Source organism: Mastigoproctus giganteus, chromosome 5 (genome assembly GCF_048544385.1).
Source record: "Mastigoproctus giganteus isolate SK-2022 chromosome 5, ASM4854438v1, whole genome shotgun sequence".
NCBI classification, from domain to species: domain Eukaryota; kingdom Metazoa; phylum Arthropoda; class Arachnida; order Uropygi; family Thelyphonidae; genus Mastigoproctus; species Mastigoproctus giganteus.
In genome coordinates, this window is record NC_143579.1 from 28,951,285 (window position 1) to 28,977,730 (window position 26,446).

The 26,446-nt window shown below is 36.8% G+C and overlaps 1 protein-coding gene across 1 annotated transcript in view; it reads left to right on the top strand.

Moving 5' to 3' along the window:
- Impbeta11 (importin beta11) overlaps positions 1 to 26,446 on the top strand; it is a 257,037-nt gene that overhangs the window by 161,201 nt on the left and 69,390 nt on the right. The window contains exons 17-19 of the mRNA XM_090373121.1: positions 5,911 to 6,075; positions 20,651 to 20,843; positions 20,982 to 21,061. Coding sequence (XP_090229247.1) covers positions 5,911 to 6,075; positions 20,651 to 20,843; positions 20,982 to 21,061 — 438 coding nt within the window. The remainder of the gene's footprint in view (positions 1 to 5,910; positions 6,076 to 20,650; positions 20,844 to 20,981; positions 21,062 to 26,446) is intronic.

Genomic DNA, 26,446 nt, shown 5'->3' on the forward strand with positions numbered 1-26,446 from the left:
TGAATTTTGCAGTACGATTATAAGGGAATGTGTCAATAAAAGTCGTTATGATAGGTGGTGCATACAGATCATGGATGACCTTACAGAAGCAAGTGAAAAGAATTGAAAAAACTGGATAGACTAAAGTAAGTTGGTAATGGACTGTTAGTAATCCTGGGTATAACCTCCATGCACAAGTACATGGTGGGTGACCACCCAGGTGTGAACCAACGTAAGCAGGGGTCGAGGTGTGGTGCCCACACCATATGGAGGAACACCGCCCCTCTATGTTACCAGGCAGTACTAGGTGGTAGACGACTCTCATCAACCGGTGAAATACCACCACTTTGCTTATTGGAGGCTTGAAGTGGTGGAAGCCATGTTTAGTCTCTAGAGCTAAGTTGTGATCAACCCTTCCCTATCTCTTCCATCATGCAGTATGATTGATGACTTTTGAGGTTATGATGAACATTGTGGCGAGATCCAATATTCCTTACATTTCGAGGGTACAGCTCTAAAACGGTGTTCACAAGCCAGCCGCTAGTTAGTACACCAGACCGAACCTATTGGTTACTCTCTAGGCGGCTTCTGGATTAGCTAGTGTATAATCTTGCTACCTCTACTCTGCCAGATAGTGACTGGAGGGAGTCCGAGTAGTGTGTATGCGGGGAGCATTGTCGAAGCCACGTTATGTCAAGGATCTGGGTATATTCTTACCAAATGTACGCCATATCCAAAAATTTCATTACTTCACACAGCACGTCCCACCCACTTTTTCTTACTGTTGAATACACCATGAATTGTCAAACTAATAGAGCAAGCTTATCTGCGAAAAGATCTAAACCTCCCAAGCACTTCCTAATTCATTTCACAAATATACATGGTCTCAATTCTGATCTTGTTATTTGTTTTTTTTTTAGGAGCATTAGCAACTAAGGCCATATTGCTCTGGAATATGCGGTGGTCATTCCCTGACCTTTCCTCATCCTCTGTATTATAAATGTCCATTTCCACTTGCAGTCTGCCAAACCCCATTTTTCTGACAGAATCTCAGTTATCGGTTGATTCCACTACTGCTCATCTCAGATGCCCAAATTATTTGCTGTATGATTCCTTTCGCCTCAAAGATGGTACTTGTGCATATGTCCGTTCTGATATTCCCTGTCACAGACTTGCCAATTTGGAATCTCCTCTCTTTGATCTTCTCTAGCTTAAAATCTCTCTACCTCATTGTGTCAAATTCACTGTTGTCTCTACCGTTCTCCCAACTCCACTAATTACTTGGAGCTCTTTGACTTCCTCTCTTTGCAACTTGACTTTCTCCAGTCCAACTTTCCTAACAGTGAGGTAATTTTCCTTGGTGATTTTAATGTTCACAACTCCAGCTGGCTTCCGGTTTCTAGTCACACCGACCCAGCTAGTCGAGATGCTGAGTCTTTTGCAATTACCAATGACCTAGCATAGATTGTTCATTTACCTACAAGAACACCGGACAATCCTAATCATACAGCCAATACGCTTGATCTTTTTCTCACAAACAACCCTTCTAAGTACACGGTTGAAGTGAGAGGTCCTTTAGGCACTTCAGATCACAACTTGGTGATTGTTTCTTCTCCAATGGAACCTTTATCTCATGGCTATTCCCAACCTTGTGTTGTTTGGCATTACAAGAATGCAAAATGGGATGACCTGCGAGACTTCTTTCTTCTTTTCCTTGGTCGGATTACTGTTTCAAAACTTCTGATGTCAACGTTTGCTCAGATCGTGTCAGTGAAATTATTCTTGCAGGAATGGAATCCTTTATCCCACACACCACTTTAAAATCTCGTCCTTTATCTAAACCTTGGTTTTCCAATAAATGTGCTAAGGCTGTTCAAGAGAAGAATGTTGCATATCGTAATTGGCTTGTTTCTAATTCTTCAGTTTCATTTTCTGCCTTTACCAAAGTTCGCACCAATTGTAAAGCAGTTATTAATCAGTCAAAACTAGAGTTTGAACAGGCTAAGAGTAGAAAAATTGCTTCTTGCCCTAATGGTAGCCAAGCATTCTGGTCTCTTGCCAAAGCTTGCCAAAGTGACAACAGAGCCAAACCAGATGGCTCTGTTGTCACTTCAGCCAAGGATAAAGCTGACCTGCTAGCATCCCATTTTTCTTCCAGCTCATGTATTAATGATCTTGGTAAAACACCTCCCACCATTCCCAACACACTCCATTCAATGCCTCCTGTGGTCTTCCATCAAAAGGATGTCAGAAGGGATTTTGACGAATCTTGATGCTAAGAATGCTCCAGGTCCTGATGATATTTCTCCACTTGTTCTCAAAACCTGTGCTCCTGAACTTACTCCTATTCTTTGCTGTCTTTTTTCACTTTCTTATTCCAAAGATGTTTTTCCTTCTGCTTGGAAATTTGCTCATATCCAGCCAGTTCCTAAAAAGGGTGACAAATCCCTCCCACCCAATTATTGTCCCATTGCAATTACTTCTACTCTTTCTAAAGTAATGGAGAAATCAATTAACCGCCAACTCTTAAACTACCTAGAAACCTTCCATCTGATCAACGATCGCCAGTATGGATTCTGTGAGTGTCGATCCACTGGTGATATTCTGGCTTATGTTACCCATTTATGGACTAATTCAATGGAAAGGTTCGGTGAAACACAAGTAGTTTCTCTTGACATCTCAAAGGCTTTTGATCGTGCTTGGCATAAAGGTCTTCTAAACAAGCTTCCATCTTATGGTTTGCCAACTGTTTTTAGTAATTGGTTATCCAGTTTTCTTTCTGTCTTCTAACTTCTCCACTAATGCCGGTGTCCCCCACGGTTCAGTTCTTTCCCCCACTCTTTTCCTCTTGATTAATGACCTTCTTCCATTGACTGGAAATCCTATCCATAGTTTTGCCGATGATAGCACATTGCATTCCACTTTCCATTTTGAGAAACCTTGTTCTGCTCAATCAGCTTCAACTTCACCAATTCCTTAAATGCTGATCTTCAGATAATTCTCCAGTGGGGCAAAGACAACTTAGTTGATTTCAACCCTTCTAAAACTCAGTCTTGTCTTATATCTCGCAAAAACAGGATTCTTCTGCTCCTATGCTTATCTTTAGTGACACTCCGATTTCTAGGCAAAATGATATATCTCTTTTGGGGATTACCCTGACTTCTAATCTCTCTTGGCACAAGCACATTACAAATATTGCTTCCTCTGCATCTAAAAAACTTGGTTTTCTCTTTCGCTCTCGGCGTTACTTTTCTTCCCAACAGCTGATCACTCTGTATAAATCGCAAATCCGCCCTGACATGGAATATTGTTCCCACATCTGGGGTGGTGCCCCCTAAACCTCTCTCAGGCTTCTTGATTCCATTCAGAAGAGGACAGTTAGGTTAATTAATGATTCATCTCTAACAGAGTCTCTCCACTCGCTTTCTCATAGATGTACTGTTTCTGCTGCATGCCTCTTCTACAGATACTTCCACGGGCACTGTTCTTCTGAATTGGCTTCTATAATTCCCGCTCTCTCTTTCAAAACAGTCCGAACACGTGTTGCCACCAGCTAACATCCATTTACTGTCCAACTTCAAACTCACAGAACCAACTTTTCATCTTCCTCATTTATTCATTCAACTGCCGTTTTCTGGAACAACCTTCCTTCATACGTATTTCCTGAAAATTACAAGCTACAGAAGTTCAAGTCCAATGTCAACAAATATCTTCTTTCATCTTCTCAATCTCCAACCCAAGCACGGTACTAAGTACTATAGGTTCTAATACCTCTCGTGTTTGAGGTTCACATAAAAAAAAAAAAAAAAAAAAAAAAGGAACATTGGTACAGACAGGAAGAAAGGGACTTACCGTTACTATGTAAAACTGGCCAAAAAAAAAAAAAAAAATTTTTTTTTTGTTATCGTGTCTGTATAGATTGAAATGAAATGGGTGGTGATGATGAGCTAGGTTAAATCATGATGTCCAAACTGCCCAGGATGGTTAAGAAATATAATAGCTGACAAAGTATCAGTAAAAAGCAGCCAAACTTTGTTAAGGTGAAAAATAGATTGGGTAAAGTTAAAGTAGTGTCCCACTATTGCGATTGGTAGACTAATGGCTCACAGGACATAAGAAGTAGTGGCTAGTAAAGCAGAAAGATGAATGAAGTAGAGATAAGTAGTTGGGCTCGGGTAGTTCAGGGTTGCAAACCCGTTCCTATAGTTAGAACCCCGAACGAAGGTCTGGGAGTGAGTGCATCATGTATTTAAGGTCAGTTGTGTGAAAAATGTGGTAGGAATATAATGAAATGAAAGTTAAGATTAAATATGATTACAATTTATACATGTTTAATACACTGTGTTAGGCCAATCTTTTTCATAATTTTGGTGGATGACCTCTGATGATGACACTGAAATTGTGAAATTCACTCCAGTGTTATTCTTGGTTGCTTTTTCAATTCTTATCTTTATTTTAATTTCCAGTCCATTTCTTCCTCTTTTTCATATCATATATTGCTCCCAGTGTATACTGTATATTCATTAGATTTAATTCAATAAAATCTCCTTCACGCGTTCTACTTACAATATTTTACACATAAAATTTTATATATATATATACACACACATTATGGCTGTAGGGTACCTTTTGCTAATGCAGTGTCCCTGATCCATAAGTTATGTTATCTTCTTTTTAGTACAGGCACATGTCCTCCCCCCCTTTATTAATTAGCTTCTCAATACCATTATTCTTGATTTTATATATATATATATATTGTGTTTTTTATTATTAAAGTCTATGTGATTATTTCTTCTTTATCACTTGCTACGTTAATGCTATTGCCATATGGCAATTGGACATTATATGTGCTTGATGTATTACTGATTAATTGCGTAAATTGTTTGATCTATTACTGGTTAATTGCATAAACTGTTTGATCTGTTACTGGTTAATTGAATAAATTGCTTTGATTTGGCCGATTTATTCTATTTTCTGGTATTTATTTATTATCTATATAGGTATTTAGGTGTATTGGGAACAGGAAAACCAGTTAGCATATGGTCAGAATGGAAAACCACCAGATTCTGTCAGTACCTTGTGATGAAGGAAATCACCTACATGAGATAACTTGGGAACCAAGCATTTCCAGAACTATGTTGATATAAAATAATTTTATTGTCTACATATGAGGAATTCATTTCTGAAGTTATGTTGTGTATTTTTGAGACACCGTGTTTGTGTGTGTGTGTGTGTGTGTGTGTGTGTGAGTGTGTGTGAGAGCGAGCGAGCGTGTTTAAAATTTGCCAGTTGTAAATTGATCATATTTTAACTGTTATTGCTGCTTGAGGTTTCAACCTTTTAAAACATTTAACAATTTTTTTTTTTTTTAATAGTTTGTGTAATATTTTGCATTTTTTCTATGGAGAAGGACGTTCAACCTCTGGTCATGATGTAAATTAATTATCATGAAATTTTTGTTTTGGTTAATATATCAGATAAAACTAACCAAAATGTATGATATTATGGCACAGTTTACAAGAGATATTGATTAAAAACACTTAAAAAATATTTTTATTTTATAAAATATTTTAATCTTAAAATTTTAAATATTTAGTTTTTTTTTTTTTTTTTGTTGAAGTTGTTATTTTGTAATTTTATGATTGTATGATTTTCTGTTTCTTTCACTTTTTTTTTTTTTTTTTCAAGCTTACTTCCAATCTGATTTGTGAGCACATACCGTATCTTTAAATTTTTAACACAGTAAAATAATTGCTTACAGAAAACAGTATTTACATTAAGGCGTTAAAATTTAAATGTAGGCTCTTGTATATCCAGTATCTTTCTTTGCGCATTTTGTTTGCAGTTATTTAGTGACTTGATCACAATTTATGATGATTTTATTTTAAGTTAAAATATTTATAATTTTTTTTTCTTGGTTTATTATTCTAGATGACTGTACTTTATGTTTTATCCTTCATTATTGAACGGGTGGGAAGTCAGATAAGGCCGCATGCAGCAGCACTTGTTCATTACCTCCCTTTACTTTGGGAGACTTCAGGTGACCATAACATGTTACGATGTGCCATTATTTCAACCCTTGTTCACCTAGTACAGGTATACCCAAAAATGTTGCTAATATTTCTTGTGATATAACTATATTAAGATATACTTTTATAAGTTTTATCATATGTCAGCTACCTTTATATATTTAATGGATTCATTAGCTGGGTCTTCTTTAAAGAGAAAACAGCTTCCAGGGACAAAGGTGGACCATAGTGATATAAGGTAGAAGAGTTAATTGTAACTTTTTGATATGAATGTGTTGAGTTTTCATCTTTAAATGTGATACAAAATGTGTATATCTCATTTAACGAATTAAAACACAATACTGCCAACCATAATCATTTTGATATAAATGTATTATGTGTGTGTATGCCTGTGATTGTTCGGGTTTAAGTGATTTTGATGCTCCGCTTATTTCAATTGTTTTAGTTTCTTAAACCAGTGTAACCATCTTAATTTTCATCTAGTGATTTAGATTTATATTCACAGTTTATGATGTGTGTTTAATAAAGTAGTTTTCACTACTAGTTCGTCCAATAATTTCGGATTTCCTGGCAGTATTGTTAGAGGTAAACCCGACCTCGTAGTTCGCCATTATGAGCACAGTGTTTGCTCTTTTACTAGTTGGAGCCCACCTATTGTGTTAAGTTCACAGTCAGCTTCTTGCCACCTGACTTAATCCTAGCCTGAAGGATATTTCCTTGGTCTGTAAGTACTCCTTTGTTTTTACTTAATCAGCAAATTTGCCATACTTCTCCCAGCAGTGAATAGTGCATTTTTGTTACAATGCTGTCGAAAAATATGCAATCCTGCTCCGAGCTGCAAAAAACTTTCCGACTGTCTGATCAAATGTACAGCATCATGCCAGCTTCTTTATTGTAATTTGTGTAGTGACATAAAAGATTTAAAATGGACTGCACAACTTAGAAAATCAAAATGGAGATGCGCACACTGCTGCAAACAAAGGATTCAGATTGATGGGCAAAATTACCAACAATATCTCAATGCTGAATACTGGCCCAAAGGCCTGTTGGTGATGCCATACTATGGAAGACTAAAGGCTCAGAACTCATCAAACTCAAACCCCATTCCACAACAATGCATAATTGTGACAGCATAGCTACCTGACTTCTCTAGTGGAGTCTCTCCTGACCATGATAAGAGTATCCTGATTCCCCTGAGCAATGATCCTCATCAAATTCCAGTCCGCCTTACAATGGGGAGTCGTGCCATATGCTTTCCAATGTTCCAACCAAGGACACCTCCAGTTAGGACAGAAGTTCGACAAACACCTGTTATTAGGATGTACTTCCAAAATATCAGGTCCATTAGGAACAAACTAGATGATGCCGAACAGATCTTTCTCTCTCAGGCCGCTGATATTGGCTGTCGCGTGGCCTCAATCAAATCAAGACACTTTTCTGCTCTATTGTTCTGGTTATCACATGCTGTCTGCCACCAGGGAGCACCCTAGAGGTGGAAGTGTAGCGGTACTGTATAACACCTCCATATTCTCCTATGAACACTCAAGCTTTTGAAGTGATTATAGTCCCTCTGCATTTCCACTCCAGCCACATAGATATCGCTTCTGTTTATATTCCCCCAGGACCAACAATTGAAATCATTGAAGATCTAGGAACTGGCTCCTTGACCATCTTTGTCCATCTGCATACACCTTGTTTGTGGCAATTTTAACCTGCCTCCAAACTGACATCACTTCTTTGTCAGGCTCTGCGAGTTCTCTAAATCTATTGACATGACACAGGTCAATGAGAATCCCACCTACTCAGTTCAGCAACAGGATCAGTTCACAGCTTAGGAATCTTCAGTTGTACCTTGCAAGCTTCAACCTTCAAATTAATCCATAGAAGTCTGCTCAGGTTATATTTTCCCTAAAATCCGTGCCAATACTACTCAGTTTCACTAGAAGGGGTACCAATATCAAAAGTGCTCTCGCACACAGACCTTGGCGCTCTATTTGACCAAAAGATGTGCTTTGTCAACCAGATCAATAAAATCAGTACCAGATTTTCTCGCCTTAGGCGGATCTCAAAGCAGCAGCTGCTACACATTTGACATCCCCCTCATTGTTAAAAGATTCATCATCTCTGTGCTTTACCCTGCCATTCTCTATGGTGCAGAAATATGGGCCTCAGCCATGCCCACAAACCTTAAGCGAGTGTACACTGCTGAATACTGGCTACTGAAATGGGCCAATACCAAGTCTGCCTTCTGCCACCACAATGAAGATGGCACAAGCACTGGAAATCCCCAGGGTGAAGTTCCTGATCATGAAAAAGATGTTAGTCTTCATGGCCAAACTTCTCACTGGCCAGATATCATCTCCAAACATTTGGAATGCCTGCTCTTGGAGGATCCCACAGCCAAGCCTAAGATCGTCAACTGCATTTATAGCCACCACAATAGGCTTGCACTCTGGCATGTTTCTCCCCAAGCAGATGCTTGCTGCCCTGAACTGTAGATGTTGACTTTGATAGCCTGATAAAGAACAAGAAAGACAGATTCAGCTTCATCAAGGCCTTCGTCACTCACAATCCCTGACCTTCTAGAAGAGGATTATGATGCTGCTTCCTATCCCTAGGCTCCATGAACATAAATCAAACTGATATTTATCACTTTTCTGTACCCCTAAGAACTGCTTTAGGAGCATTGAGAACATCCCCTGTACAGAGTCTATATATGCAGGCACACGAACCTCCACTCCATCTTCGGAGGAAAATGTTGCTCTTCAACTATGCAGCAAAAATACGGAGCTTTCCCTTTCATCCTATCTCGCCATACTTATTTGAGCCCTAGTGGGACCACCTTTTATTAGAACAAACTTAACGAAAACAAGCCAATTGGGATGAGGTTGCTACAGTTAACACAATGTTGGAATCTAGACATGGGTAATATCTTTCAGGAAACAAGCACACATGACCTTCCGTGGTCTGATTATTCACCGGTCTGTGATTTCTCATTCCAACAATGGGGGGAAAAAGCAAGCAGCAGATATCACCATCAGGAAACTCCATGCTGCACATGTAGCAAAAAATTCTCGGTGTTTTCAAAAGTCATCAACAACTACTAGTTCCCACAGGAACTAGTAGTTGTTGATGACTCTATTGTCAGGGAAACGGGGAACATGCTTTGTAAAAAGGATAGGTGGAATAGGACCAGGGTATGTCTGCCAGGGGCAAAGGTTGATGACGTTGTAGAGCGGATATCATCTTTTAAGGGCACAAAAGGTGATATAGTTGTACACGTTGGCACTAATGATATTAAGAGTAGGAGACCGACGGAATTACTTAGCAAGTACAGGTCACTGTTGAAAAAAAGGCGTGAATTAGAGTTGAATTCGAAAGTGTCTGCAATTCTGCCCAGACACGATAGGAGGGAGTATATGATGAGAGCCTTGTCGATCAATTCGGCCCTGGAGGGATTATGCAAGGCTCAAGGGGTAGAATTTTTTTCAGCCTGGACTGTACTTGTTAACAGGAGAGATTGCTTCTACAGGGATGGGATACACTTAAATAGAAAGGGTGCAAGAATATTTGCTGATGCTATCGAGGCAGTGTTAGGTGGGTCGGAAAACTGCTAGCTTGGGAGGAGACAAAGACAAATAGATTAACAGTAGCCACTGGCAGAGGTGAAAGAGATTCTTGCACTGCTTCTATTGGAATGAGCAGAAGCCTGAAAAACAAGATGCAGGATATTTCAGAGACTGCTGGGTGTCATTGCGGTACAAGTAAACACATGGGTTGTGTTAGGGTAGCTAAGAATGGAAATAGGTGCATGTATACTTGCATGTACACCAATGCTAGGAGTTTAGTAAATAAATTTGATGAATTTGAGGTATTGCTCAAAACATCAAAGGCAGATATTGTTGGGATATCAGATACGTGGTGTCACTCAGAAATAAGGAATGCAGAACTGGAATTTGGGGAGTACAACGTCTACAGAAAGGATAGACTGGATAGGAAGGGAGGAGGGGTTATGCTATTAGTTAAGAAATACATAAAATCCAAGCAAGTGAAGCCAGTGGACATCGCTGGACAGTGCAGTGTCGAGTCAGTTTGGTGTGACATAAGCATTGGAAGATCAAAATTGAGAGTAGGAGCGTGCTATAGGCCTAATGACTCTGATGAGTATAATAAGAAACTGTACAGGGAAATAGAGTGGGCCAGTAAATCAGAGAGTCTTATAATGGGAGATTTTAATTTCCCAGATATTGACTGGAATTTGTGGGTTGGTCATTCACACACTAGCAAGGCTTTTGTGGATTTATTGGATGATTGTTTTCTACATCAGCATGTTCGGGAGGCAACTAGAGGGAGGAATACTCTTGATTCGATTATCAGCAGTGATTCTTCATGCATTAAGAATCTGCAGATAAATGAACCACTAGGTGGCAGTGATCACAGTGTGCTGAAGTGGGATTTACTCAAAGAGGTAACTACCATTAGGGGTAAAGGGAAGGGTTATTGCTTCCGTAAAGGCGACTACGATGGACTGAGACAGTATTTAAATTCTATACAGTGGGACCAACTGATGATGTTACCAACAGAAAATTCAAAATGGGAAGCATTCAAAGAACTTATCTTGGAAGCTACTAGGCTTTACATACCAACTAAGAAATATTGTTCAAGGTTTAGGCCAAAATGGATGTCAGATGAACTAATGAGGCATATGGCAGAGAAGAAAAATGCATGGGATACATACAAATTAACACATGACACAGAAGCCTATGATAGATACAAGTTGATATGCAACCAAGTTACAAAGGAGGTTAGGCAGGCGAAGGCAGATTACGAGAAATCCTTGGCAAGGGATGCAAAGAAAAACAGCAAAGAGTTCTTTACTTATGTAAACTCTAGAAGGAAGGGGATGAATCAGATTGGCCCACTTGATATTGATGGGTCAACTGTTGATGATCCTGCTCAGGTAGCTAACAAACTAAATGAATATTTTGCATCGACATTCACACATGAGGAGTTATTCAGCAAGGGGAATGCCAGAGGTGTATTCAACTCTAGCAGTAAGCTACAGAATCTTGAAATAACTGGGAGTAAAGTGGAGGAGAAACTGTTGAAGATAAACACAAGAAAGGCACCCGGGGTGGATGGGATCTATCCAGTTATATTAAAGGAGGCAGCAAAGGAAGTAAGCAAACCCTTAGCCATAATTATGAGAGCTTCCTTGGACTCAGGGGAGGTACCCATAGACTGGAAATGTGCAAATGTGACCCCAATTCACAAAGGAGGATCAAAGGCTGACACAAGTAATTATAGACCTGTGAGTTTAACTTCTGTTCCCAAAAAATGAATGGAGGCACTGGTTAAAGAAACACTGCAGGATCATCTACACAAGACTTCAGTTATAGCTCGGACACAGCATGGTTTTGTTAAGGGGAAGTCTTGCCTGACCAATTTGATTGGATACTATGATGCAGTCACAAAAGAACTGGATGCAGGGAATAACTTTGATATTATATACTTGGATCTTAGAAAGGCTTTTGATACTGTTGCACATGGAAGACTGCTGCACAAATTGGAGCAGTGTGACATTGGAGGCAAATTGCTGCTGTGGATAAATGGGTGGCTGAGGGGGAGAAGAGAGTGGTAATCAATGGACACTGCTCATCGCGGACTAATGTTATTAGTGGAGTCCCTCAGGGGTCAGTATTGGGTCCATTATTGTTTTCTGTATTTATAAATGATATTGATGATGGTATATCAAACTTAATGTCCAAGTTTGCAGACGATACGAAGGTTGGCAGGGTTGTCAAGGACACTACTGACACTATGCTGCTGCAACAGGATCTGGAAAGGTTGAGCAGATGGGCTGAGAGGTGGCAAATGAAGTTTAACATTGACAAATGTAAAGTACTACATATGGGAAACAGCAACCCCAGAGCAACGTATCAACTCTGTGGTACTACACTGATAGTGGTAGAGAATGAAAAGGACCTGGGGGTGGTTGTGCAGGCAGATATGAAGTTCTCTGAGCAGTGCAGACGGGCTGCAAGAGTAGCTCATGGTGTATTGTCAATGATATATAGGAATATTTCTAGCAGGGATAAGGAGGTGATTATTCCGTTGTATAAGGGAATGGTCAGACCACACCTAGAGTACTGTATACAGGCCTGGAGGCCTCATTTCAAGAAGGATATAGAGCTGCTGGAACGAGTACAGAGAAGGGCAACAAGATTAGTGAATGGAACAAAGGGGTGCTCTTAAGAAGAAAGGCTTAAGTTTTGCAAATTACAGTGTCTGGAGACTAGGCACCAGCGAGGTGATCTGATAGAGGTGTATAAAGCCTTGAATGGTTTGAGCATGCTCGATGCTGATGGGATTCTTCCTCTCGCTCAGAATAATCACCTGAGAGGGCATAAATTCAAATTGAGGAAAGACAGATGTAGGATAGACGTGCGGAAATCTGCCTTTAGCCAGCGAGTGGTTGGTTGGTTGGACAGACTTCCATCCCTTGTCATGGAAGTTGATAGCCTAAATAAGTTTAAGGCTCAGCTGGACAGGTATTTTGAACGAACAGAGGGGTGAAGTGGAAGTGGTTTTTTTTTTTTTTTTTTTTTGGGTGATGCTGCGTAAGCTTGCTTTCTTGCATCAAATGTCTCTACTAATGCTAATGCTAATATGGCTGAAAAACAAGTACAACAGTGGGTGCAGTGGCAGTTTCTTCTATCTTTTCTAGTTCTGTGTCCCTTCCAAAGGAATGCAGCATCTATTCTGCTGAACTGTGGGCGATTAAAGTAGCTCTGAATCATGTGATTAATCTGTCCAGTAAGCACACTATGATCTACTCTGTTTCTCTGAGTGCAATAACATCATTGAAAAATCCATTAAAACCAATCCACCTCGTCTTGAAGCAAATCAGATCACAGATAATTGCGTTACGAGCTGTTAACCAATCAGTCACTTTCTGTTGGATACCAGGTCATGTAGGCATCAAAGGAAATGAATATGCAGATCAAGCCACTAAAAACATCCAATCATTGCAAGCTTTCCTAACTACCAAGTGCCATCTACAGACTACAAATCAGTCATAGAAAAGTGTGTGAAGTGTGTGTACATTTTGTCAGTCTATACTTACGGTGAAGCATATTCTTATAAATTTCAACCATTATAATAATTATTGAAACACAATTTTCACATCTGCAAGAACCTTTGACATTACCTCATCTGATTGGAGACAATGCAAATCTAACCGAGTTCTTTGTTTTCATAAAGCAGACAAGACAAGATTATTTAACAGATTTTAACTGGTAATTGCACTACGGAATAGAATCAGGCACAATACAGCCTTAGCAGTCCTTGTGCCATTAAACAACATATCAACCAAGTTTTCTGTACTCCTTAAATCTTTAATGTACAGCAGGCCCTCATTATAATGCAGTTCACTTTACACAGATTCGCTAAAATGATGTTCTTATATTATAACCCATATCTGACTATAACACTGTCACAAATCACTGTAAGGCTCTTTTACAGATTGCATTTTTGACATATTTAATGAAATGGTTTCATTTGATGGAGTCGATAGCTTGAAAATGAATAGCAAAACAGCATTCAAATGTTTCCCACGCCGAATTGAGAAATTTTCGCGCACGCTAATTTAATTGCAGTACAGTGACTTGTTGCATAGTTCCGAGATCAACATTTTAAAAAATGATCAAGTATATTGCTTGTAATATTTGCGTTATATGCATTTATATGAAGTCTAGTCATCACTCAGTATAGTATTAGACATCATGCGCAATGGACAGTTTACTCGAACATTGTATCATAATTAATGCAACCAATGCAGTTACATTTTCAAAGAGTTAATAATGGCAGATAAGAATGAAAAAGCAACAACATTTGGACACAGTACAAAGACTATAAATGTAAGAAAAAGACTGAATTTTAAAATTAAATGAGTCGTTTTGAAGCGAATCAATTCCAGTCAACGACAAGTGGATATGTGCCATAATTTAGGACTGGCAAGAACAATAATAAATGTACGAGAATAAACGTAAGAACAATTATAAAGAATTAATTTTAGTAGCGGGAAAGACAGCTGTTCCACTGCAAGCAACAAGGGCTAGGTCGGCTATTAGGATTGAAATGGAGAGATTTTAACTAATTTTATTGAAGATAATATCCAATGCAGAATTCTTCAGTTATGTTAAATGTTATGTTAAATATTATATAAAAAAAATAATAAAAAAAAGGAGAGAGAGAGATTAGCCTATATGATGATCTGAAGAAAACTCACTTAAAAAAAAAAAAAAAGTGGAACCATTTAAAACTAGTAAGGGCTGGTTGAATAGATTTAAAATCCAGAGAGAAGCTGCAATTGCAGATCAAAGAGCCGAAACTTTCAAAAAAAAACTTGCTAAAATTATATTGAAGAGGGGTATTATGTGTTATACTTCTCAACAAGTTTTTAACATAGATGAAGCAGGACTTTTTTTGGAAACGAATGCCTAAAAGAAGTTTCATATTGAAAGAAGAAAAAAAACATGCCAAGTTTCAAAGCGGCAAAGGATCAATTGACTTTATTGTTGGATGGTAATGCTGCAGGGGACTTAAAAATTAAAACCCCTTTTAGTTTACCAGCAAGAGGGCCAAAGTACAACCCAAAATTGACTCATTTTTCATGATTAAATTCATCAATTAAATTAAATCAATTAAAATCAATTTAGATCAATTAAATTCATGGTTTTAATTGGAATTTTAAGTTTAATTTTGATACGTAAGTAGTTACCACATAATTATATACATATATAATGCAGAATATTTTATATGTACAAATATTTGAATATTAAATATTTTGACTGACATTTGTGCATCTTTTTACTACCGTTTATTATTGATTAGGAAATATGCTATGGCACCGACCGCAATTCACAAATACATATGATACCTTATGGGAATGTGGTGCTCGCTTAGTGCAGATTCACTTAGCGCTCTGATTTTCCGGAACGAATTATCAGCATTAAGCAGGGGTCATCTGCATTCATCATTTTGTATTTGTATGCTGCTTTTCTATGCTGAACTTTGTTTTGTATAGGATATTGTGTTGTATGTAATTCTGTACTTCACAGTAAAGATTTATTTTTCATCTTAAGTTGAAAACTGTTGATTTTAGTTCTGAAAGTAGACCTTGGTTATTTGGGAAGGTGTGCTAATGTTTTTTTTTATGCTGGTTGGACAAAAATTGTGAATTTTGGTTGAATTTGTGTTACAAGAGAAATGGAAACAAATATTATATAATGGTTGTAGGTTATGGTTATACCTATTGGACTATTTTTCGTGCTCAAGAGTGTTCAACTTTGTTACATTTTGATTATATAGCCAATTTACATTAGTTATTTAATCCTAAGGACTTGCTGTTATTGTATTATGGTGTTCATATCATTTTATTTTAAAGAACTCTGAGTTCTGGATAATATTTCCTTTACACTACATAACAATGATCTTGTTCTAGGCTTTTCTCTGCACAGAAAAGTATACCATGACTTAAAAAGTGAGTTTTCATTCAAATCTGATTGGCGCACTATAGCCTTAGATGCTAATGCGCCATAAAAATCCTAATAACCAACCAACCAACCAACCATTCAAATCTGATGTAATTTCATTCAAATTGCAGACTATCTTTCTGGACTATCAGTTTTCCATTCACTGGTTTCATCCATGCTGTATTATTTCCTATTAGATATTTAGTCTAGCTAGAGTAAACCCTCTTAATAATGCTTGGTTGACATCATTGACCTATCTACTGCTCTCCTGGTCCAGATGTATTACCCTTCATTTTTACTTCAAAATCGAAGTGCTACTGACCAGTTTTTTTTTCGCATCTTGTATTGGTGCCTCCGTAGCCAGGTGGGCAGGAGCAGCAGTGCATAGCACACCCTTCTTGATTAGACCGGGATTCGAGCCCATGGCCACCACATATCCCCGAAGCAATGTGGCCTTAGTTGCTAATGCTCCTAAAAACCCAATAAAAACAACAGCATCTTGTATTATTTCCATGTATTCAATTAAGGGAAGGCCTGAACTTCTTTGAAGTCATTATTAGTATCCATCTGGCCATTAAATATAAAATGGAAAAAAGAAATGAGCCAGAAGTTATTTTATTTATTTATTTATTTTTATACTTTGTTATATAGGGAAGACAACATCTTAAATGGATCTCTCTATGTCAAGCCAAATAATAAATTAGTTAATTCAAATGTAATCATCCCATAATGTGAAACCAGGAATCATCAGATTTTTCACTAAAAGAGCAAGAATTTCCATCTTTTAGAAGTGGAAATTTTCACCTTTTAAAAGTAATATTATCCCAAGTTATGGAAAGTGGTATCAAAAGTTTTCTTAGTTTAAGGGAAGAATAGCATAAACAATCCATTGAATTCTTAAGCTGTAAAGTTAGAAATACTTCAAAACCTGATGAATTTGTTTTAAATTCCTAACTCTTTTAATGACATCAGATAAGGCTTTGAAGCCAGTATAGCCATCTTTATTGCATGGGTAGACTATGTAAGTTTTTCTATATGCAGGTTACAATTCACAAGAAGTTGCTTCTAACTGCTGGGAATGCATCCAACTTCTGCTTTAGATATCTTTTTAAATTGACCAATTTCTAAATGAGAAAGTTTCTTACCTGGGTGCACAGGTATGATGTCCTGAATATTTTTTTGTTGTGGTTTATGGACAAATATTTTTTGTGAAAACTTCCTAGATAATATGAAAGACCATTTTCTCGGTCTCCAGGGAGAACTGTCATACATTTACAGAACATCAGTTCAGTCACTAATGAAGATACCAATATATCAAAGGTGCATTCCCCTCACCCCATAGGATTACAACTCATGCCTCATATGTCCGCTGGAGCTAATTTCTCTTTAACACCAGTTTTCTATTGGTATACAAACTGTGTTATAGCAACCATTTGAATGAAACTATTTCTAGGTCTTGGCTGACTTCCCGTGTCATTAGTGCTTTGCAAGTCTCATTTGAACAAAATAATTTTAATAAAAAAGGAAGTCATTACAATGAATTATTATCGAAATCTGCATATTCTGAAGATGTACTAGTTTACCCTGAAAGAAAATCTTTATTGGAAAATTATGAATAACATTGCATAGCCCATGTTGTAAATATGGTTATGGAAGCATTTGGTTGAAATAAAAGGAAGTTCTAAAAAAGATTGTGGAAAAAGAATTCATTATGTACTCTCTTTACTATATTTTCCATCTCTGAATAATTGTGGGTTTTTTTTTTTTTTTTTTAAATCCTTGTAGTACTTCGTTTTTAATTGCACTAAAGTTGAATTTTTAAAATTTTTTTTTTATTAATGTGGGACAAAATGAGTTAAACATTAAAAACAAAAATTGAATTTAATATGTGAAAAGTAACAATAAGATGTATATCTATTTCTGGATGCTTGGTATTTCTTATAAATGTGCTTTAAAAATGGCAATTTCTGAACAAAATATTTTTACTTTTGCAGTACACATTTTATTTGTTTATTGATCCTAAAGCAGAAATAACTTACATATATATTAGAAACATGCATCAGAATTTATTTATTAAAATTATGATTACTTTTGAAATAATGTTTAGTGATATTAATTAGAACAGAATTTCTGTGTACAATGAAATAATTCATGTGCCCTTGAAGTTTGTTGTAACTGGATTTCACTGTATTTGTTGTCTATGACCAGTATTCTGGTCAGGTGGCAAAACATTCCCAGATATATTCTCATCCCAGTGAACAATGGTATCATGCCAGCCACCGATCTTGTGCATATTCCAGGTTTCAAAGTGCTTTAGACATCTAACTACAGACAGGGCAATTCAAAAAGAATGATATACTTTCATGTTTATTGTGAAGTAACCGTGAGCCAATCAGGTCATGTGCACCAGTCATTAGGGAAAACTCTCAGCTTCTTACTTTAAAGTTATAAACTTTCAATATGACACCCTGTGTCATGTGGCACACATGAATTTAATAATTGAATTCCTACCATGTTTTCTCCAGTATGTTCCTGTTTATGGCTACTACTGCTGTGATGACCATTGTCTTAATTCCTGAAGATCATATGGCAAGGGTGGTCTACAAATGGTGTCCTTCACATCCCTCCAGAGAAATAAGCCAGCTGCAGTAGTGCATCTTGTCCAGCAGTGCGATAGTGTTTCATTGAGGTAAGGGGAACTTCAAGATGAAAATAAGGTGAAGTGCCATCCTGCTGGAAAATATAGTTGTCCAAGGCTTCCTTAACTGAGGGAAAAGCTAGTTCATCAGCATGTCCTGATAGATAATCCTGGTGATTATGTTTTCCATTAAGAAAAAACAGGCCAGGACCTTCAATTGTGAAAATTCACTTTTGGTGAATTTTCACAAAAAATTCACTTTTGGTGAATCCCATTCATGCTCTGTAGTGCATGAATGATGTGGATTTTCAGTGCCCCAGATGTGCACATTATGGTATTTCACCTTACCACTTAAATGAAATGTTGTTTCATCACTGAAGATAGGGCTGGTTGCAAATTCATCATTTTCCATGTCAGCTTGCATCTGTATGGAGAAATTGTATCATTTAACTTTTCCTTTGGTTTTAGGGATTGTACCAGTTGCAACATGTAATGTTTCATGGATAATTGTTTGTATAGAACATGCCATGTGGTTGTCTGGGACAACTGTAACTTGTGACTACCTTGGTACATTAATTTCCATGGACTTTGCTGGAAGGCTTGTCGAAAGCAATGGTTGTCCACATGTCACTTCCAATACATGTGGACAACCATTGCCTTTCCTTTTGCAGATACACCTGTCTTTTTCAAATTGCTTATACCAGTGGTAAGTGTTGCTCCTGGTTGGTGGATCAATTCAGAAATGTATACAGAACATCCATGGCACTACTGTCTCACATAGTTTGTGTGTGTAAACTGCATGACATGGGATGCTTTTTGTTGTGGAGTTGCCATTTTCGTAACGAGGTCATTGTTGGCAGTGAAAGAGCAAATAATTTTCCCACATCAATTTGACTCAAACTTTGAGAGTTTTTGTAATGACTGGTGCTTATTATATGATTATAGCTACCTGGTTACTTCAAAATAAACATATGAAATTTTATCATTCTTTTTGAATTGCGCCAGATTTGATATTACATTTTGTATTAATCCTTCAGTACTGTAGTTTCCATCAAGGAAGAGCCCATGCAGCAGTTTTGTAATTTATTTAGTATATCACATGTGCTTTTTGGTATTACATTGATTTCCAAAATTAATGTTACAAATTAATTTATGCAATTATTTTCATTTCTAAAGTTTATCCCCCAATTTTTTGTATATACCTGCTGCCATTATGTGAACTTTGAATTCAAAAATTAACCAAACAGCAAAGCTTGAAGTTTTAATATATTCACTCCTTTGAAATTAACATTGCATAATGTGGATAACTACAGATAATGTTGAAAATATGCAACAAACATTTTTTTACATTTTTATTTTGTATTTTTGCTAAGTAGACAAGTTTTTGTTTGCTTCTTATGCTTTTACACTAACTGTACTGAATTTTATATGTACCTGCTTAGTTTTCATGTTGAGAGTGCATTAGATTTCAAAATGAGTTCATGAAAACTAAGCAGGTATGTGTAAATTTTCTTTGCATGATCACTGAATTCATTTCACTAAATACATTTCCCCCATTTTGTGCTAAATATTCATTTGTTCAGTAATCTAGCTTGTCATTTAAGCCTTGTGGAGGAGGTGAAACTTTATTATTCACTATTAGACCTGAAAAGATATACCTGAAAATGTGTCCCTTACATACCTACTTTAATGTACCACATACATCTACATTAATCACTTAATTCTGTTTACTTGAATAAAGAATTTTATTTATCCAGCATGTGCAGCATATTGTCCCATAAATTAGTTTTATCAGGCATTACTATTGAATTTTTTTGATACACTAAATACCACATGAACACTACATACCAAGCAAGCAGCAACAATTACTTTTTCTCTGTCTTGCTCAGTTATTTTCAGTAGAGGGAGGCGCATTATAGCCTTAGTTGCTAATGCGCCAATAAAACCCAACAACCAACCAACCAATCAGCAGAGGGAAGTTGGAGCCACAGTTTATTGCTTCCAGCCATTTTACTTTCATGAAATGAAAATAGTAAATCACATTGAAGAGGAATTCACCAGCATAGCAGATCCACCATGATATTCACTCACAAAACTAATAATTTATATACACACTTGACTTTTGTTAAAAATATCTTTTATTTCTTTGTAATCTGGTTAAAAAAATATCTTTTTGACACTACTCTGATGCCCTTATTTCCTCCCCCCCCTCTTAATTCAGTTTTAAGATGAGTAGTGCTGTATAATTTTCAAAAATTGAATGGAATATATTATAAATGATATTCGATAGAGAAGTTTGTTTTCAAATTATCCATAAATAAACAGCCAAATATATAAACAGCTTGTTGTGTGTACAGGAAATTGAGATTGCCTTTAATTCATATTCTTGTCTACATTTCTATATATATACTACAAATGTGGTAGTTTATAAATTGTCTTTTGTTTTTATTAATGTAATTATTTTTTAGGGCCTTGGAACTTTGAGTGAGGAACTCCATCCTTTTCTTCTGCCTGTTATTGCCTTCAGTACAGATGTCACGCAGCCCCCTCATGTATATTTAGTTGAAGATGCTTTAGATCTTTGGTGGGCAGTACTTGAAAATACTTCTCGCTGTTCTTCTGACCTCTTACGTTTGGCAAATAATTTATTGCCATTATTAGGTATGATCATGTATAAATTTTATAAGTTGATTTTTTGACAGAATTTATTTTTTAGCAGTAATGAAATATTTATTTTTTATATAATTGCTTACCTTACTGTATATAACATTTATGATTATATTTTCCTTTGGAATGCAGAATGGGGAGTGGATAACCTAAGGATATCTTTACAGCTAGTTCAGGCATATGTTTTGTTGGCACCTAAAGAATTTCTTCAGGTGAGATATTTTGAAAATGTACTTTTTTTATTATATATTATATTTAAAAACAATCAACAGGAGCAATATTGAAAAGTCAGATACGCATGTCAAAGGATGTTGGCATTACTTAGTTTTAAAGAAATGAAAATTTAAAAATAGAATGGCTGATAATGAATGAACTAGCTCTGCAAAACACAAATCCTAAATGACACTAGAAGATTGAAATTGGAATAAATATAATGAAAGTTAGCTTAAATATTCATTACACAAATGCAGAATTGGGTTTTTAGTCCACTTGGAGGGAAACCACTCTACTTTTAGACCTTTTTCTTCCAATCTGATAGAAGAAAAAACCAGATATTTTTGTCAAGCAACCTTCACTAGATGCTGACTAATTTAGTCATTGTGAGAAGAAAGCCTAAAAATGGCTCTGCCCTCTCCAATTCAGATTGACTTAATCTCAGGTCAGAAAGATCATCAGGAAAGTCAGCAGCAAAAGTATTAACCTTATTTCAGATAGTTTTCTTGAAAGTAAGAGCTCTCTCTCTCTCTCTCTCTCTCTCTCTCTCTCTCTCTCTCTCTCTCTCTCTCTCTCTCAGACTTAACTCATGCCGAAGTGCTTTAAGGATGCAGTAATGGAAAAATAACTTATGGATTCTGTAACAGTTAATAAATTACTTAACAAGTAGTGTTAATAACAGACAAAAGAGAAGTAAGTAAAGGATAAGACTTTAGAATTTAAAGATGCTACAGTGAAATGCCAAAGTAAAGTGCAAAGACTAAAGTTTATTTTATTTTTTTTATATAAACTCTAAGCAGTGATAACAGTATGCCAATGTAGGATGGATTTGGAGTTTTTACAGGGCGAGTAGCTGTTTAGAAGAAAAGTTATGCTGAGAGTGAAAGTGAAAACCCAATGTTTTAAGTACAAAGGAAGCAATATTAATGTTATGCAGGAGAGATTGGAAGTCAGCATAATACCTAATAGAGATATGTGATTTTGTCTAGAAATCTGAGTGTCGTTGAAGATAAACATAGGAGCAGAAGAAACCTTATTGTGAGATATAAGACAGGATTCAGGTTTAGAAGGATTGAAATCAACTAAGTTATCTTTGCCCCAGAAGATCAGTATTTAGGGAAATTAGGAGTGGATATTCCAGAAGTTGAAACTATTTGTGCAGAGCAAGGTTTCTCAAACTGAAGGGTGGATGCAATGTGCTAAAATCAGCAAAACTATGGATAGGATTTCTGTCAATGGAAGGAGGTCATTAATATAGAAGAGGAAAAGAGTGGGAGAAAGAACTGAGCCTTGGGGCACCTACATTAATGGAGAAGTCAAAAGGTAGAGAATTGTCTACCATCACCTGAAATAAAACTGGAAAACCGGTCAGAAAGAAAATTGGATAATATTAGTATTAGCAATGGCCACATGGTGCAAGGAAGCCTATGGCTTACGCTGCACCAGTCAAAAAATAATAATAATAGTAAAATAAAATAACAAAAAATAAAATAATAATAAGAGCAAGAAAAAAAAATTAATAAGAGAAAAGGAAATAGACAACCTATGTGTTTCCCTCCTCCCATAGGTAATTATCCAGCTGACCGTTGAATTTTCCCAAACTCTCAGCTTCTACCACCCATGTAGGTAACTTATTCCAGTAATTTATAACTCGCTGGCTTAAATAAAACTTCTGCAATCCAATCTAAACATCTCATCCCGTAACTTGAAATTATGGCCACTTGTTTTAGAATCATTTACAACCGTGAAAATTTCATTTTCATTCATTTTTCTTATACGTCTCAGAGCCTTAAACACCTCAATCAAGTCTCCTCTAAGGTGCCTAGTTTCCAAGCTCTGCAACCCATATATTCAAAGTCTTTCCTCATATGGACACCCTTTTGCCGATCTCACCAGAGTTTAGCATTAGTTAAGGCATACGACGCAAGAAAGCAAGCTTATGCAGCATCAGCCCAAAAAAAAAAAAAAAACCCTCCCATTTCACTCATCTATTCACTCCAAATGCTTGTCCAGCTCAGCCTTAAATTTATTTAAGATATCAAAAGCATAAGAAACCTTTTTGTGAGATACTTCCACAACAAGAGATGGAAGTCTGTTCCAGCAATCAACTACCCTCTGGCTAAAGGCAAATTTCTGCATATCTGTTCTATAACTGTCTTTCCTCGATTTGAATCTATATCCCCCCCATGTTCTTAATCTGAGCAAGAGGAAGAATCTAATTAGCATTGAGCTTGCTCAACCCGTTCAAGGCCTTATACACATCAATCAGATCACCTCGCATGTGCCTAGTCTCCAGGCATTGCAATTTGCAGAACTTAAGCCTATCTTGGTATGATCGCCCCTTTGTTCCCCTCACCAATCTTGTTGCCCTTCTTTGTACTCGTTCTAGCAACTCTACATCCTTCCTAAAATGAGGCCTCCAGACCTATACACAGTATTCAAGGTGTGGCCTGACCATTGCCTTGTACAATGGAATAATCACCTCCTTGTTCCTGCTAGCAAAATTCCTATATATCATTGACAAGACTCCATGACCTGCTCTGGCAGCCTGTCTGCACTGCTCAGTGAACTCCTTACTAACTGCACAATTACCCCTGGTCTTTTTTACTCTCCACTTCCCTGAGTGTAGTACACAGTTGGTATGTTTCTCTTGGGTTACTGCTACCCATATGTAGAACTTTGCATTTGTCAATGTTAAACCTCAGTTGCCACTTCTCAGCCCATTTGCCCAACTTATCTAGATCCAGTTGCAATAGCATACTGTCTTTACTGTCGTTAACAACCCTGCCAACCTTTGTATCATCTGCAAACTTGGACATTAAGCCCGATATACCTTCATCAATATCATTGATGAATATGCAAAAGAACAATGGGCCCTGTACCGAACCCTTGGGAACTCCACTAATAACATTAGTCCATGAAGAGCAGTGTCCATTGATTACCACTCCCTGTCATCTCCCACTCAACCATCCCTTTATCCATTATAGCAACTTGCCCTTGATGCTATACCACTCCAATTTGTACAGCAGTCTTTCCTGTGCAACAGTATCAAAAGCTTTCCTGAAATCCAAGTATATGATATCAAAATTATTTTTTGCATCTTTTGTGACCATATCATAGTATCCAATCAAATTGATCACACAAGACTTTCCCTTAACAAACCCATACATTGTCTGAATTATTACTTCTGTCTTGTCTTGATGATCCTGCAATGCTTCTTTAACCAGTGACTCCATTATTTCCCCCGAAACACAAGTTAAACTAACAGGTCTATAATTACTTGTGTTGCCCTTTGATCATCCTTTGTGAATTGGGGTCACATTTGCACTCTCCAGTCTATGGGTATCTCCCCTGAGTCCAAGGAAGCTCTCATAATTATGACTAAGGGTTTGCTTACTTCCTTTGCTGCCTCCTTTAATATAATTGGATAGATCCCATCCACCCCAGGTGCCTTCCATATATTTAACCTCAACAATTTCTCCTCCACTTTTCTCTTAGTTATTACAAAATCACTTAACTCCCTGTTAGAGTTTGATAAGCTTCTGGCATTCCCCTCCTTGAATAACTCCTCGTGTGAATGTAGATGCAAAATACTCATTCACTTTATCAGCTACCTGAGCATGATCATCAATAGTCAAACCATGTATGTTAAGTGGACCAATCTGATTCATCCCTTTCCTTCTAGAGTTTACATAAGTAAAGAGTTACTGGTCTTTGGACCCTTTCAAGAACACTGTTTTTCTTTAGGTGCGATCTCCATATTTGAACATAGTACAATATACCCAATTACAAAAAACAGTTGGAAAACCATAAGATGAAAGCTTATTTAGGAAACCTTTATGCCAAACACAAATCAAGCAATTGCTCTTGACATTTCAAAGTCTTTGAAATGTCAAGAGCAACTGATTGATATCACCAAACTTTTCCATTGAATATGCTCATCGATGGGTAACATAAGCCAGTATATCACCAGTGGGTCAACACTGATGGAATCCATACTGGGATTCATTGATCAGATGGAAGTTTTTATTATAGTTTAGGAATTGAATGTTGGTAGATTTCTCCATTACCTCAGAAACAGTAGAAGTAAGTGCAATGGGATGATAATTGGATGGAAGTGATGTCATCCTTTTTAATAACTGTCTGGTATGAGCAAATGTCCAGGCAGAAGAGAAAAAGACTGATAGAATAAGAAAGTGTAAAATGGCAACATAGAACAGGGGTAGATGTCGAAAACAAGTGGAGAAATACCATCAGGACCTGGCACTTTCTTAGCATCAAGACTGTTCAAAATTCTTATGCCATCCTTTAAATGGAAGACCACAGGAGGCTCTGAGTGGAGTGTACTGGGAATGGTAAATGAAGGTTTATTAAGATCTTAAACACACTAGGTAGAAGAAAAGTATGATGCTAGCAGGTCAGCTTTATCTTTAGCTGAGCTGGAAATAGAACCATCCGGTTTTGACAGAGATGAGAATAGAGATAGGCAAAAGTTGCAGCCAATTGCTTTGGCAAGAGATAAGGCTTGACTAGCATTTAGACAAGAAGCAAATTTTCTATTCTTAGCATATTCAAAATCTAGTTTGGACCAATTAATAACTGCTTTACAATTGTTGTGAGCTTTCATATAGGCAGAAGAGGATAGCAGCTTACGCAACAAACTACCATAACAACAAGCAAAAGAGGAACCTGGATTTTGGATGCAAATAGGGTTGTCAAGTTTTCCTAAAAAAAAAAAAAAAGATTTTTGTCAATGAAATTAGTTTTAAAAAATACAAGCAAATTCAAATTGTCTGATATTTTACTTGTACTTATTTTGACATTTTGCTTTTTTTAACAATTGTTATTCTGTTTTATATACTAAAGGAACTCTACATGTAAAAGAGAAATTCAGTGCAATCTGCAACTCTGCCTTGATTAATTCTTGGTGACTTCTGTTTCTGACATCTGGAAACCCGGTTCCATGACATTTCAGTTTCATTAACGAAAACACCATTTCTACTACAGCATTTGAGCCTAGAATACTTAACAAATATCCTACTATTCTACTGATATGGATACATTTTCTTTAGGAACTTTGGAAAAAAAATCAAGCCACTTGTGCACATCGCTTCCTGTACACTTAACACTTTCCAACAACTTCAACCTGTTCTCACATAAATTCATACAACTCATCCAGATTTACATTCTTGGAGTTGAAAAATATCAATTGCCATTTAAAAATCTTGATACTTAATTTCTTCTGTTTCCAGAGAAAAGTTCATTAACTTAGAACACTTATTTTTCTCACTGAAGTTGTAGTTTTTTTTTTTTTTTTATGAAAACCCCAAACACGAAAGGTATCAAAACCTATAGTACTTAGTACCGTGCATGGGTTGAAGGAG